The sequence below is a fragment of the Falco cherrug genome, chromosome 17 (genome assembly GCF_023634085.1).
Source record: "Falco cherrug isolate bFalChe1 chromosome 17, bFalChe1.pri, whole genome shotgun sequence".
NCBI classification, from domain to species: Eukaryota; Metazoa; Chordata; class Aves; order Falconiformes; family Falconidae; genus Falco; species Falco cherrug.
Window position 1 is genome coordinate 1,523,065 of NC_073713.1, and position 13,415 is coordinate 1,536,479.

Consider the following 13,415-nt stretch of genomic DNA (forward strand, 5'->3'; position numbering starts at 1 on the left):
GAATAGCGGTGTGGATTTGTCCTTTAATTACACCCCAAGTGGGTGCCGCAGGAACAGTGCTGTGATGGGTGGCAGACATTCATCGTCCCCAGGTTCCACAGGGAGGATGAGAGGAGGAGCACGAGAAAGATGTCCATGCGGGGGGAGACGTGTGCCAACAGGCTGAGAGGTGGGAAGTTCCTCCACTGCCCCATCAGCCACCACTGCTCCCTGTCCCCTTCACACAGTGGCCCAAAGGCCAGCCCTGGGCTGAGCCAGGCCTCAGGGTTCCCAGTCCGCTGGGTCATGGTGTGGAGGGCAGTGCCTTGGCTCTCCTGGGAGCTCCCAGAGTCTGGAGCTGGGCAAGAGCTTCGGTACCATGTCCCCAGACAGATACCCCTGGGGGCAGCTGGGCAGGCAAAGACACAGGTCTCTCTTCAGGTTGCAAGAAGCCGCCACCACAGTTAATAAAAGCTTGGAGCCAGCCTTGGCCGGTGGAGATGAGTCTGGGAGGTGTGATGCTGCAAACCCCATCGCGGGCATGGAGGCGCAGCAGCTGTGCGTGCCACGGCGGTGCTGAGCAGCCCTGTGCTGGCCGGGGAGCTGGGCAGGGGACACCAACGGGCTGGATGTGGCCTGGATTGAGGCGCTGGGGGGCAAGCCTGCCCGGAGGCAGGTGGTCCTGGGCTGCTAGAACGCCTGGTGCAGCCTCCTCTGCTCCTCCCGGCGCGGACTCTGTGGGGACACAGCAGGGGCGTTGTGGGCAGCACGCATCTACCCACCCCACCACGCTCCACCCTTGCCCCACGGGCAGGTTGGAGGGGTCTTTCTGACCGACCCCTGTGGCCAGGGGACCACACTGACCCCTCCTGCCAGTGTCACAGGTGCCAGGGAAATATGAGGACAGGCAGGGCAGGAGGGTGCTAGGGCTCAGAGCAGCGCTGGGTGGTGAGCAGCATTGCCATGGGGCCTGGCAGGAGGGGTTACCTGTGTGATCCCTATACTGTTGGCAGCAGCCACCAGCCAGGAGCCAGGTCCCTTTGGTCCCACCTCAATGTGACAGAGTCCAGGAGAGCCACGGGGAGAGGGCAGGGAGGGCGTGCGGGAGCCTGAGGCAGGGTCAGTGTCCTCAAAGGACAGCAGAGGGGACAGCCCAATCTGGAAGAGCAGAAAAGGGATGGCTGCACAGCTCCTGGTGCTCCACAGCAAGCCAGGTCCCCTGGGGAGGACCTCACTGTGCAGGCTTGGGAGCAAGACACCCATTCCATCATCCATCATCCTCACAGCACTCCAGGGCTCCCCAACCAGGGCAGGACCACGCTGGGTCCCCCAAACCTACCGAGTGGTAGAACTCATCACCAGCAGGGTCGATGACCAGCAGTGTCACCTGGTCGTCATGGGCACGGATCCTGAGCACTGTCTGCTGGTGGTCCAGCCCCTCGATGCTCTCACCATTCACAGCCAGGAGTCGGTCCCCTTCCTTCATCCCTGCCTGCTCAGCCGGCAGCCCTGCATCCACATCCCACAGGAACTGGCCTGCCATAGCGGGGCAAAGAGAGGGCAGGCAGATGCTCACAGAGGCATCCAGCCAGAGGCACTGCCGACCCCCGTGTGCGTGTGGGGACAGGGTCCTGCTGCGGGCACAGGGTGTGCAGCTATTCCCAACCCTCAGCCATGCCTTGCTCAGGTACGGACCGCTCCCCGCAGCCCCCCTCACCTGTGGCCCCTGAGCTGCAGTCATCCTCCTTGAGCAGGAACCCGTAGCCCGCCGGACCCTTCACCATGTGCAGCTCTCGGACCTTGAAGGGGAGCCAGGAGGTGTCTGCCAAAGCAGCTGTGACCCGCAAGCCCCGCAGGCGGTAAAACTCCTCCACAGCACTGGATGCCACCAGCAGCGTCACCTTGGTGCCGCTCTGCTTCAGCTGGATGGGAGACACGGGGTGCTCGGCCACGTTGCTGGCCCCAGTCCCCCACCCACCCGCACTTGCAGCACGCACCTTTCTGGTGAGCTGTGCATGCGAGTAGCTCCTCACACTGGCCCCGTTCAGCTCCAGGAGCCAGGAGCCTGGTGGCACCCCTGCCCTCTCTGCTGGCCCATCCTGCTGCACTGCCAGCTGGAAGGTGCCCTTCGTGCCTGCAGGGAGGAGAGGAGGCAGTCCGGGCGAGCGGGATGCTGCGCTGGGGAGGCTCATGGTGCTGGCATCCCCCTGCCCACTTTACCTTCTGGACCCGACACACTGAAGCCAAAACCGCTTTTGTCCCGTGTGATGTGGCAGAGGCGCGGGCGGATGTCAGCTGGCAGCATCTGGGACAGGTCCCTGCCCAGGGCTTTGGCTGCTTCATAGGAGTCTCCATCCAGCACAGCTAGTAGGACTTGATTCCCGCTGGATTTGATCTTCTGCACCACCTGGAGAGACCCAGGCTGTGAACCCTGGGCAGGGCACCCCCTCCAACCACAGCGTGTGGGATCAGGGCCCCAGGGAGCAGCGAGGTCCTGCACCCTCTGTGCCCTTGGCCAGGGAGGACCCGGGCATCCCTGGGATACTCCCAGCTTACCCTGTGGTGTTCCATGTGATCCACGAAGTGGCCGTTGACCTGGAGGAGCCGGTCCCCATCCTGCAGCCCCCTGCGCTGGGCCAGACCCCCGACCTCGACCTGTCGGATGACATGGCCCTGGCAGCCCAGCTCCTCGTTGAGGCAGAAGCCGAAGGTCTCCGTGCTGCCCTTGCTCAGGAGGTAGAAGCGGGGCTCCCCCTTGCCCTCACCATCTGCGTGGGGGCACAGCCTGTGAGCAGGGCCCTGCAGGGACCCTAGCACGAGTTCTTTAACTGCATCCTGGGCTGGGGTCTCTCCATCCCTGCTGCCTTATGTGTCCAGCTCCCCAGTGTGCGAGGGCTCAGGACCCCAGCAATGCCCAGCTGCCAGAACGCCATGCAGACACAGGGACACCCCGGGGAGATAAGGGTATTTACCCGTGTCCTCGGTCAGCGTCAGGGCAGGGTTGTCGATCCCGTCTTTGGGATTAAATTCAAATTTTCTGAAACGATAAAGGGCAGAAGAGGCGATGTCAGCACAGCACCATGGCCTTCCCACCACCCTCCCCAACCTCGCCATGGGGAGCCCCGTTCCCCCCAGAAAGGGCCAGCGGGGACCACAGCTCCTGTGCCTCCTCTTCCCTGGGGAAAGCCAGGAGGAGATTTCCCTCTCGGACTGTGCCCCACATCCCACCCGAGCCAACAGCTCAGGAAAGACCTTCCTGGGGCAGGCAGCAGGGACTGGCAGCTGTGACCCACACCACCTCAGCTGAGGATGTGCCCCAGTACATCCCAGCTGTGGGGCCATGAGCCCCGGGAAGCCCCCAGCCAGGGAAGGGGGGGCTCAGCACTTACATGATAGACTTCTTGTCACCCTCGAGCCCTGCAGAGGGAGAGGAGAGGTCAGTGCAGGAGGTGGCGGGCCAGGAGCAGACACCCTGCGCTCATGCACTAGGGGCTTGTCCATTTGCAGGCTGAGCATGCCATGCCAGCGGAGATGCTTGCCGAGTCCGCGCAGCCCCCCCAGCCCCTCTGTCCCCCAGCTACAGCCTGCGTCCAGGCACAGCTTGGCTCTTGACCCCATCACCAGTGTCCTCTTGGGTTTCAAAGCAGCAGGACATCTGCTTGGGTCCAATGGGCACCTGCTGCCCAGCCCAGCAGGGTCCTGCAACACCAGGGGCAAAGCAGGGCCAGGCAGCATTATGCAGATGGTGGGTAGTCCTGGGGGTTTACAGGGCTTTTGAGTGAGGGATGGGAAGGGTCACCAGGGCCCCAGAGAGCTGGCTGGAGCCAGGAGATGGAGCCAGAGACCTTCCCCTGCGCACCTTCCCATAAAACCCCTCCCCACCTCTTCCAGCAGAAGGACGCCCAAACCCAAGGAGAGGAGATTCCCGCCAAGTGCCCCCACAATTTCCATCTGCATTTTCCTGGACGCCTCCAGCTCCTTTCTGTGGCCTGCCTGGGCTCTGACGTTGCCTTGCTCCACGCAGAAGCAGGGCCCGGAGACGTGCATTTGGGGAAGGGTCTCCGCAGGACGAAGCCCCGCTGCCCTGGCACATACCTTTTGTTTGCTTCATGGCTGCAGGGAATGCAAGAGGGAGCAAGGTACAGGGTGAAGTGGCAGGGAAGCCAGTGTCCCCGCCTCTTCCAAGACGCCCCAGGTTTAATGGTTAAACAGCCCCGACGTCTCCCCTGCTCTCCCAACCCCAGGGCACTGCCAGCCCTCACCCAGCAGAGCTGGGAGCAGGGACCAGCAGCCTGGGACACCCAGCTTGGGAAGAGATCCTGGTGGCCCAGCTTCCAGCTGCTCCCAAGGGCAGCCCACAGTAGGGAAGACCAGCTGTTTTGGCATGGGCTGGAGCAGAAGTGGGCTGCCCCATCCTAGTCCCATGAGATGGGGAAGGGCCAGGGCCCCCCACTCCAGCTGCTGGAGGGATGGCTGCACCAGCAGCTCCACATTCCTCCCCCAGGAAGGGCCCGGAGAGGAGACTGAGTCACAGCACTAGTGTGCTTCAGTGGAAACAAAGCGGTGCACTTTAATGCTACCAAAGGTTTCACAAACAACCCTGAGTCCTGCCCCTCTGCCACTGCTGGGGCTCGTGGCTGGGCCAGCTGTGGCCAGGGTGCAGGATCTGGGTCTCTACAAGCCCAGAAGAACAAGTCCCATTTGCTCCTGGCCTGGTCTCCGTACAGTTCTCCCACACTTCAGCCTTGCCCGCAGACGATGGCTGAGCCCCACATACCCAGCACCTTTGGCAGCCTTGGTAGCACCCGACCACTAGGCATCTCCACGTGGATAAGGACGCAGGAGATGCGCTGCTGGGGCACGCTCCGGTGCTTCCCCGCCAGCAGCACTGCTCCCTCCCTGGCTGGGCGGATGGGCAGCAGGCTAGAGGGTCCCGTGCTGCAGTTGCCCCAGCATCTTCTTGACCTCGCTCTCGACCCGCAGGAACTTGGCTTTCCTCCAGGGGTTGGCAGTCTGTCTCCGACTGCTCTCCAGGTCCTGCAGGATGAGGGCAAGGTGCTGCCGAACCCGCTCACGGTCCCAGAACGGCAGGTTCCTCTGCACCACGTTCAGGATATTGGGCCAGTAGTCAGAGACGTCGGTGCCTGCTGTAAGGAAGACCAGTGCCCTGACGCCATCCCGGTCCATGCGCAGGCTGTGAAGCGCCCGCTTGCCATCCTCACTGATGTCGTTGAAGTACAGACTGTGGGTTGGGAGAAAAGGAACGGGAGACACCGTGAGGGCCAGGGGGCAGGACGGCGAGGCAGAGAGGAGCTCCCTGCTCCCTGCCACAGGGAGGGACGCTGGGCTGGAGGCATCGCCTGCAAGAGGGAAAAGCTGGGACAGAGTGAACTCACTGCACTTTGTCCAGCGTCGCGTGCTTTTTGGCCACCTCTACCACGTGCAGGGCAGATGTGTCTGTCAGGGAGTTGTAGCCCAGGTTGAGCTCCTGGAGATGCTGGTTCTCAGCCAGGTGCTGAGCAATGACCTCGGCACCCTGGTCCCCCAGGGCAGTGTGCAGCAGGGACAAATGGGTCAGCGAGCGGTTGCCTGCCAGCGCCTCAGCCAGGTATTGTGCCCCCTGCTCCCCCAAGGGGTTATTTGCCAGCCTGCGGACAGAGGAGCTCAAGGCAATGCCAAGGCTGGGCAGGGGGCCCAGGGCCAGGGCACGTGGTGGGCAGCAGAGACGGTTTCATGCAAGGACAGAGGCAGTACTCACCGCAGGTTGCTCACCACACACTTGTCATGCAGGAGCAGGTCACGGATCTCCTTGCAGGCATCAGAGCCCAGGCTGTTGAGCTGCAGGCTGAGGCAGAGCAAGACAGTGGGGTGGCAGGACTGAAACGGCTGTTACCCGTAGGGCTGGCAACCTTGTTCTCTTGGCCCTCCCCATCACCACCACCCCCCCCCGGCTCCCCAGAGAAGGCCACACAAGGCTCCGTCCCCAAAAGGGAGCACACCGAAACCGCCCCGGAGCTTGGGTAGCATCCGCCAGCAGAGCCAGCGCCAGCAGCAGCAAGGGAGGGGAAGGCGTGCAGGGTCCACAGGGGGCTGAGTGAAGGTCTGAGGAGGGATGAGGACCCCACCAGGACCTCCTGAGCATCTGGAGGAAGGAAGTGCCGCACAGCCCCGCTGCACAGCCGAGTCCATCTCTGCCGAGCACGGCTCGCCACCCGCTGGGCGGCCGGGAGGCTGCAGCCACCGCCGGCCTGGAACCGAGCCCACCCCCCCGCGCAGCCCCCGCTCCCACCCTTGGGCTGCGTATCCCCCAGCTCGGAGCAGCGGGTGATGCAGAGCCCGGTGCTGAGAGCCGCCCGGAGTCCTGCAGGCAGGGGCGGGGGGACCGCAAACCGCAGCGCGATGCCCGAGGAGGCTGCTCAGGGAGCGTTGCACGTTGGAAGCTGTAGTCCCCTAGGTCTGCACTGAGGATGAACAAGGGCTGCGTCTCCTCCCCTACCTTAGCCGTGCTGGGGCTCCCAGTGTAGCCCCGCGATGGGCAGAGGTGAGGGAGAGCCCATTTTTCGAGCACTGCTCGAGGGCAGAAGAAGGTGGTACTCACTGGAGAGCTTTGCATCGCAGCAGGACTGGGAACAGGGTCCTCAGGCTGCTCGTGTCAAGGTTGCAGGAGGTCAGGTTCAGCTCCTCCACCTCATGGCACGTGGTGCCCATGACAGATGCCAGGATAGAGCACTTGAGAGGGGTCATCTTGACGGATGAGAGGTTGACAGTCCGGAGGGAGCGGACGGCCTCAGCTGTGAAGCGCTCGTTCTGAAACTCGTGCAGGAAGAAGAGGTAGTCCATCAGCTCGGAGGGGGGCAGGCCCTTGCGGCTGTTCCTGATGACTGTCTTCTTCATGGCCTTGGCGATCTCAAAGGCTGCCAGGTTCTTGATGGAGCAGCCCAGCTGCTCAAGGATGGCGCGGTTACGGCGGGACAGTATTCCACCCATGAAAATGGGGAAAAGCTCAAAGACCTCATCATCAGGGGCTTCATCAGGGTGGCGCATGGGGCCCTCCACGCCCAGGATGCTGGAATTGATCTGGTCCAAAACATCGTCATTGTAGTAGTCCTCCTCTTTGAACAGCTCCTCTGCCATGGTGTGGGCAATAGCATCCCGATCCTTACCGCTCAGCCGGGAGAAGTAGCGAGGGAAAATTTTGAGCAGGTTGAAGAGCACTGGTAGGAAGCGCAAGGGCAGCACCTTGGAGATGATACTCAGAACGACAGCGACATCTTCGCTCACCTTCCCAATGACGTCTGACAGCTCCTTCCCCACTCTCTGCGCCAGGGTCTTCTTCTCACCCAGCACCACATACAGGGCTGCCAGGTACTCCTGCATGGCAGGGATGGTGAAGACAAAGGTGTGCTCTTTGCCCGGCTGCACACATGGAGTGAGGAAGAAGCGGAAGACATCGCTGCGGAAAACCTCCAGGAGGTTGAGTTCACTTTCAGTCTTCATCTCCACTTCAAAGCACTGCTGCAGGTCGTCCTCTGAGAAGCAGGTCTTGCGGGACATCACCCCTTTGTAGGCCAGCTTGCCCATCATCTTGGCCACATACTTCATCATGGAGATGTTGGTGGGGTCAGTGCTGTCCAGCACCTCCCCACTGAAGTTGAGCCTCAGGAAGCTGGTGTAGATGCCCGTCAGGGTCTGGCTGGGAGGTACCGTCCTGGTGAAGTAGAGAAAGTGCAGCGTGGTGCACACCAGCCAGCAGTAAGAGGGCAAGAAGCAGGCAGCAGCTATTTGGTTGTGGCGCTCCAAGTTCCTCGACAACATCTCCACCAAGTTTTCCTGCTCGCCTGAGCCGCTAACCACACTGTCCCCTCCACTACAGCCAGGCTGGCTGAGACGCATCTGGAAGTACAGCTTCTGCAGGTTGGTGTCAGAGAAGCCACAGATCTCAGCGTAGCGGCCCACATACTTGCCAGGAATCCGGCGCACAGCTGATGGGCGCGTGGTGACGATGATGCTGGCCTGGAAGCAGAGGGCTGGGTGAGTTTGGAGATGCTCTGTCCGCAGCTTTGATCTAAGCTCAGCAGGGTCCCAAGTGCATAACCCACGTACAGGTGCGCAAGGGTCACACCACCCGGGGGCTGGGGTGCGAGAAGCTGCTGCCTAAAGGGTGCTGGTTCAAATCTGGCCCAGGCAGAGGGGACAGGACTTTCCCCATCCCCTGCTAGACAAGTACCGAGTCTGGAAGGCCACAGCCCAGCAGACCGCCGCCTTTGCCTTCCCAGGCCTCCCTCAAGATCCCACAGAGAAAAACCAGCAACAGCAACACAAGGCCACCTTGGCGAGTCCCTCCAGGAACGGAGGCTGCCTGCTCGCTCACAGCCAGGCTGGACTACGAGCAATCAGCACAACGGCCATGCCTGCCATGCCCTAGGGCTCACCCCAGCCTTCCTCCAGCATGAAGGAGCTGGAGGGAGACACTGACCTCTGGCAGGAGGTATTTTCGCAGCAGATTGACCACGATGGCGGAGGGAGGCACAGGCTCATTGGGGTCACAGCACAGCTCCGTGCCAGCCAGTCGGAAGTCCAAGTTGAGGCGCTCCAGGCCATTGAGGATGAAAAGCACCTTGAGGTTGGAAGCGCCCAGCATCGGCACCACGTCCCGGAGGTGCTGGTACTTCTTGGTTATGAGGCGCCGCAGGGAGATGGGGGCATGACTCTGGGACAAGTCCTCGCAGGAGAACGGGATGACCAGCTCAAAGCGAGGCAGGCGACCATGGCACCAGTCCACCACCATCTTCTTGATGAGGGTGCTCTTCCCCGTGCCCACGGTACCATACAGCACCACATTCTTCACCTGTCGCCCGCAGGCATCCACATCGAAAAGGTTCTGGAGGCTGATAACCTGGCTGCAGGGCTGCTGGAGCTGGTTCTGGATGGTTAAGTCAGGTGAGGGCTTCAGGATCTCCTCCAGGGAGCTCTCCCGGATCACTGGGTCCACATGGACTGCGTCCATCGAGAAGGAAGGGCCAAACTGCCTCTCTTCATTGGGCTGGTGGCTGAACCATGCAGACAGGCTCTTCTGGTGTTTCTTGATGGCATCTGGGAAGAGGAAGTTGCTTGATGAAGCAAGGCTATCTCACTGGCAGGGGACTGGGGAAGTTGCCGGCCCCAAGCCACTGCGGTGAGGCAGCTGCTGAGAAGAGGACAGAACCCAGTTCTTGCTAACCCCACACCGCCCGGGACAGCAGCTGCCCCCAGCCCGCTCTGTAGGACCCTCCATCCCCTTCAGTGCAGGGCTGCAAGCTCACCAGAAGAGGCCACGTTCTTCAGCTGGTTCAGGCCACGGCGAGGGGAGCTGGGCTGGACAGAATGCTCCTGGGACCCTCCCTGGAAGCGAGCGCAGCCCCTGCAAGAGGAGGAAGAGTTTCACAAGGAAGGCAGGGGCTGGCAGCTCCAAGCCCTGCCTGGGGCAGGGTAGGCAGGTCTCCAGTGCGTGCCATGGGAAGTGCTGAGCAGAGTCAGCTCACCCCTGCCTTCCCCCACCCCAAGGCAGAGCACAGGACTGGGGCAAGGGCACGGCTGGGAGCTGAAGGCAGGTCAGCAAGCCACGTGCTGTGCATCCCCAGCAGCCCCATGGCGAGGCGGAGAAGCTGGGCTGAATTCAGAGCAGGCAGGGAGTCGGGTCTGGGTTGTTTTCTAGGTGGAGGCAAAGCAGCGTCTGCCTGCAGAGCCCCAGTGGTCCCACGGCAGCCAGCTCAGCCGCCCAGGTCCCATGGCAAACGGCCACAGGGTGGAATGGGCCAGGCCCCAGCTGCGTGGCACTGTACCTGGGATGGGAGATGCTGCTTGCGCAAAGGATCTTCCTGAGGAAGTAGCTGCCTGCAACATCTGGGGTGGAGAAGAACACAGACAGTCAGGGATGGCCCCTTCCAGCCCAGCAGAGCTCACAGCACCCAGCTCAACAGCTTCGCATCTTGCTGGGGTGACCCACAGAGTGCACAGGCTCCACTGTGCAGCTAGGGAGGGATGTCCGCCAGGGACAGGGTTTCCCTGCGGGCAGGACAGATGCAGGGTCACAGTCCCACAGGCACAGAGCCCAGCTCACCTGGCACCGAAGCAGCACACAGATACACACCCCGGGTTCCCCTGCTCCCCGGCAGGGATCGACGCAGCTGTGCCCAGCTGCCCCAGGGCAGGCAGCTCTGGCATTGCGTGGCACGGAGCATCCTCTGCCTGAAAGAGAGGAGGCAGCCCATGAGGCAGGCTGGGTGCCTGGACCTGCCGGTGTCCTGCCCCAGCCCAGCTTTGCAGCCTAAGGCCGTACCTACCCCCCCAGCCCAGGGATGCCTGCATCAGGAAGGACCCACTCCCACATCTGATCCCACAAACCCACTGGCCGTGGGCAGGAGTGGGGGGCTGGCCAGCAGGGTGGCTGGAGCAGAGCTGAGCTGGCAGAAGCATTTTCCCCACCCCAGACTCCCCATCCAGCACGCTTCACAGACCTACCTGGGCATCACCTTGGCTGGCTTGCAGCCAGGAGGGCAGCAATGCAGGGTCCTGAGGAGGTACTTGCCCTCCCAGCCAAGCCTGCCTGCCCCCTGCCCCCCCCCCCCAAGACCCACCTCCACCCCCCAGGGCCTCAGCTGGGACCAGCCACCTCATTCACTGGGGGCACAAGGGGCAGGGGACGCTCTCCTCCCTGTCAGCAGCCAGAAGTCACTAGCCTAGACTCAGCTGTAACAACTATCACAGCCAAGAGAACAAAAGTACCGGGGACAGAGCAGGTGCTTTCTCCCAGGCTTGAGGGCTTGATATTTTAGGGCTTTATATTAGAACAAACCAACTGCCCTCCCCAAAGTGCCATGAAATCCTGTAAAACTAGGAGCTGGGGTTGGGAGAGAGGAGACGGCAGGAAGGGGCTTAGGAAAGGAACTGGGTAAAGATGATCCCAGCTCCACGTGAGTGGTGGCTTCTCCCAGTCCGGCACTGCCGGGACTGCCCGGTGGCACTGGCTGAGCCCTCTCACCAGGTCTGCCCGGACAAGGTGGCTGTGGCACGCAGAGATGCTGAGCACAGCCTCCCCCTGCCTAAAGCCGCCAGTGAGGCTGTGGCCAGCAGTAGCCAGGGCACAAGCTGGCAGGGGGCTGCCAGAGCTCTGCTGGTTCCTCAGGGCTGCACCAGGTCCCGCCTGCCCCAGGGGGAGGTTCGCCAGGCAAAGCGCCCATCTCCGGAATGGACGAGGGGAGCAGGACAGGGTGGCAGCGCTGCTGCCCAGGGCCACGGCACAGCCGAGCTCTGCCCAGCCCTGCCTGCCCGTACAGCCCCGCAGAACTGGCTGCGCCGGCCCTGACTCAGGCTCCTGCCCCAGATCAGCAGGACGATCCTTCGGGAATGCTCACAGCCCCAACAGCCTGAGAAACTGAGGCATGGCGCGGGGAGGGTGGAAGCGAACCCCAGCATGCAACCTCTGCGTTTGGCTTCCTCCAGGAGACGACGAGCAGGGCGACTGCTCGCTCTCCCTTCCCGCAGCCCAGGCTTTTTGCAGTCCCTCATGTTATCCAGATGGAGAAACTGAGGCACGGGGGTGGAGACGGCAGAGCTGACCTTGAACCTGGGTGTCCTGGCCTGGAGACTTCTGCAGCAAGCAAACCCTGATGTGCCCTATGCCCAGCTCCCAGCCCTTTCCTGGCACCCTCTGCCACCCAGGGCATGCCGAGCAGAGGGCCCTGTGCCGCGCGCTTGCCACGTCCCCTTCAGGGACCCCTGGTGCACGCCTGGCCCGCACGCCCTGGCTCTCTGGTTACCGCAGGCTCCCACCTCCCTGCGTCAGTGTCCGGAGGGATCGAGGCCACGGAGCCCACGGCAAGCGAGGCGGACGCTGAGCAAGACGAGAGCGATGGCCGTGTCGAAAGCGACACGTTTACCTCCAGCGGGGATCCTGGCCAGGGAGGCTGAGCCCACGGCTCCCCGTGCTCGTGCTGCAGGCGCTGAGCCCACCAAGGAGAGCCTGCTGGTGCTTAGCCCTGTCCTTCCATCCTCGCCCCAGGAAGACGCTCCTCTCTCCTCTCCGGAGGTGGCTGTTTTGCAGCTGTAACTTCCTGCAACGCCGTCCTGTCCCGTCCTGCCCCGCGCCAGCGTGGAGCGTGGAGAGCCCCCGCTTCGGGGACACGGCACAGGGACCAGCAAGTGCAACAGCAAGGACAAAGACCTGTACCCCCAAACACAGGGACACGCACAGTATGGGGACGGGGCGGGGGGTTTCCTGCATATATCCGCATACCAGCTGTGCTGCAAGGTGCGGGGGTTCCTCTGGACACAATCAGTGGCTCTGCATCCCCAGCTGCGCAACAGGAGCCTGCAAGGATAAATCCTGCTCCACAGTGAAACCCTCCCCGTGCTCAGCTGCTGCCACCGAGCACAGTGCAAGGAGCGGGACAACAGCAGCCCCACAGGGAAAAGAGCCTGGAGGAAGCTGTGCTGGCAGGGCAGCCCAGCACCACCCGGCTCTGCCTGGCTGTGCAACGTGTGCATGGACATGCACACACAGACATACCTACCTACGCTCTCGCTGCTTGCAGATCTGCTCTGGCAACCCAGTAAGGTAGTGCTGAGACCAGAGCCAGCGGCGTCTGCAGGGCTGCGTGCAACACGCTCGGCCCCTGGGTGCTGCCCCAGGAAGGGCCAGCCCACCCCAGCCAGCCACAGGCAGGACTGAGGGCAAGGCTTCACACTCTGGTAACCCCAAAAGCCACCCCTTGCACCCCAAAGGCTTGCACGTGTCCCCCTGTGCACCTTTGCACACTGTCCCTGTCCACATGCTGCCCCCCAGCACACAGCTCCACACCCCAGCACAGGGATGCCCGTCGGTGTACCCCGGTACGCGCATCTCCCCTCATGTGCATGCCCTCTGTCCGCTCAGGGAGGGGAGGCATCCAGGCAGTACACTATAAATATAAGTTTTATTGATGTGTGAAATCCAACAAGTACAATCTCAGAAAGACTGAAATAAGCCGTAACATCTCTGCCTGCTCAACAGCTCCTGGGGCCCTCCAGACACTAGTGAGCACCAGCAGCAAGCTGGGACCTGGGCACCCTGTCCCTACGGGGCACTTACCTGCATGTGTGGCACAGCCCAGAGAGCCAGCAGGGCCCTGCCAGCAGCCCCGTGCCCCCCACCCCCAAGCCCAGGGGCTCACCCCTGCCCTGCCTGGGTCCTGCCAGGCTGCAGCAGTGGGCAGCGGTGCCCTGGCCCCACTTGGCAGCCTCCCAGCAAGGCAGAAGGACCCGGGCAAATGCCATCCACGTGCGGCTACCACCACAGAGCTACAGCTGTGCGAGCAGACTGCCGTGGCTTTTGAGCTGTTATCTGCATCTTGTTTTGGCCAACAGTCCCAGGAAAAAAGCAGCTCACCTGTGGTCACGTGGAAGCACGGGTTTCAACA

General features: G+C 62.4%; 2 protein-coding genes across 5 annotated transcripts; both read right to left on the bottom strand.

Moving 5' to 3' along the window:
• Positions 1-3: 3 nt before the first annotated feature.
• Positions 4-4,890, bottom strand: NHERF4 (NHERF family PDZ scaffold protein 4). Of its 3 annotated transcripts, XM_027806790.2 has the most exons (10): positions 4,757-4,890; positions 3,369-3,396; positions 2,952-3,016; positions 2,536-2,747; positions 2,200-2,386; positions 1,977-2,113; positions 1,697-1,901; positions 1,319-1,515; positions 967-1,137; positions 4-714 (listed from the first exon to the last, which is right to left on the bottom strand). In XM_027806790.2, the coding sequence occupies exons 1-10, from the start codon at positions 4,797-4,799 to the stop codon at positions 670-672; spliced, it is 1,290 nt and encodes a 429-aa protein (XP_027662591.2). In that variant the 5' UTR covers positions 4,800-4,890; the 3' UTR covers positions 4-669. The 3 variants fall into 3 exon arrangements, with proteins under 3 accessions (XP_027662591.2, XP_055551888.1, XP_055551887.1); XM_055695913.1 differs by lacking the exon at positions 4,757-4,890 and having other exon boundaries at positions 1,697-1,778; positions 2,952-4,376; XM_055695912.1 differs by lacking the exon at positions 4,757-4,890 and having other exon boundaries at positions 2,952-4,376.
• On the bottom strand, positions 4,525-12,575 carry NLRX1 (NLR family member X1). 2 transcript variants are annotated; one of them, XM_055695911.1, is made up of 10 exons: positions 12,531-12,575; positions 12,254-12,343; positions 10,079-10,206; positions 9,801-9,861; positions 9,282-9,379; positions 8,456-9,072; positions 6,578-7,992; positions 5,738-5,824; positions 5,376-5,627; positions 4,525-5,221 (listed from the first exon to the last, which is right to left on the bottom strand). In XM_055695911.1, the coding sequence occupies exons 3-10, from the start codon at positions 10,197-10,199 to the stop codon at positions 4,903-4,905; spliced, it is 2,970 nt and encodes a 989-aa protein (XP_055551886.1). In that variant the 5' UTR covers positions 10,200-10,206; positions 12,254-12,343; positions 12,531-12,575; the 3' UTR covers positions 4,525-4,902. The 2 variants fall into 2 exon arrangements, with proteins under 2 accessions (XP_055551886.1, XP_005440249.3); XM_005440192.3 differs by lacking the exons at positions 12,254-12,343; positions 12,531-12,575 and adding an exon at positions 11,898-12,096.
• Between the last annotated feature and the right edge of the window lie 840 nt (positions 12,576-13,415).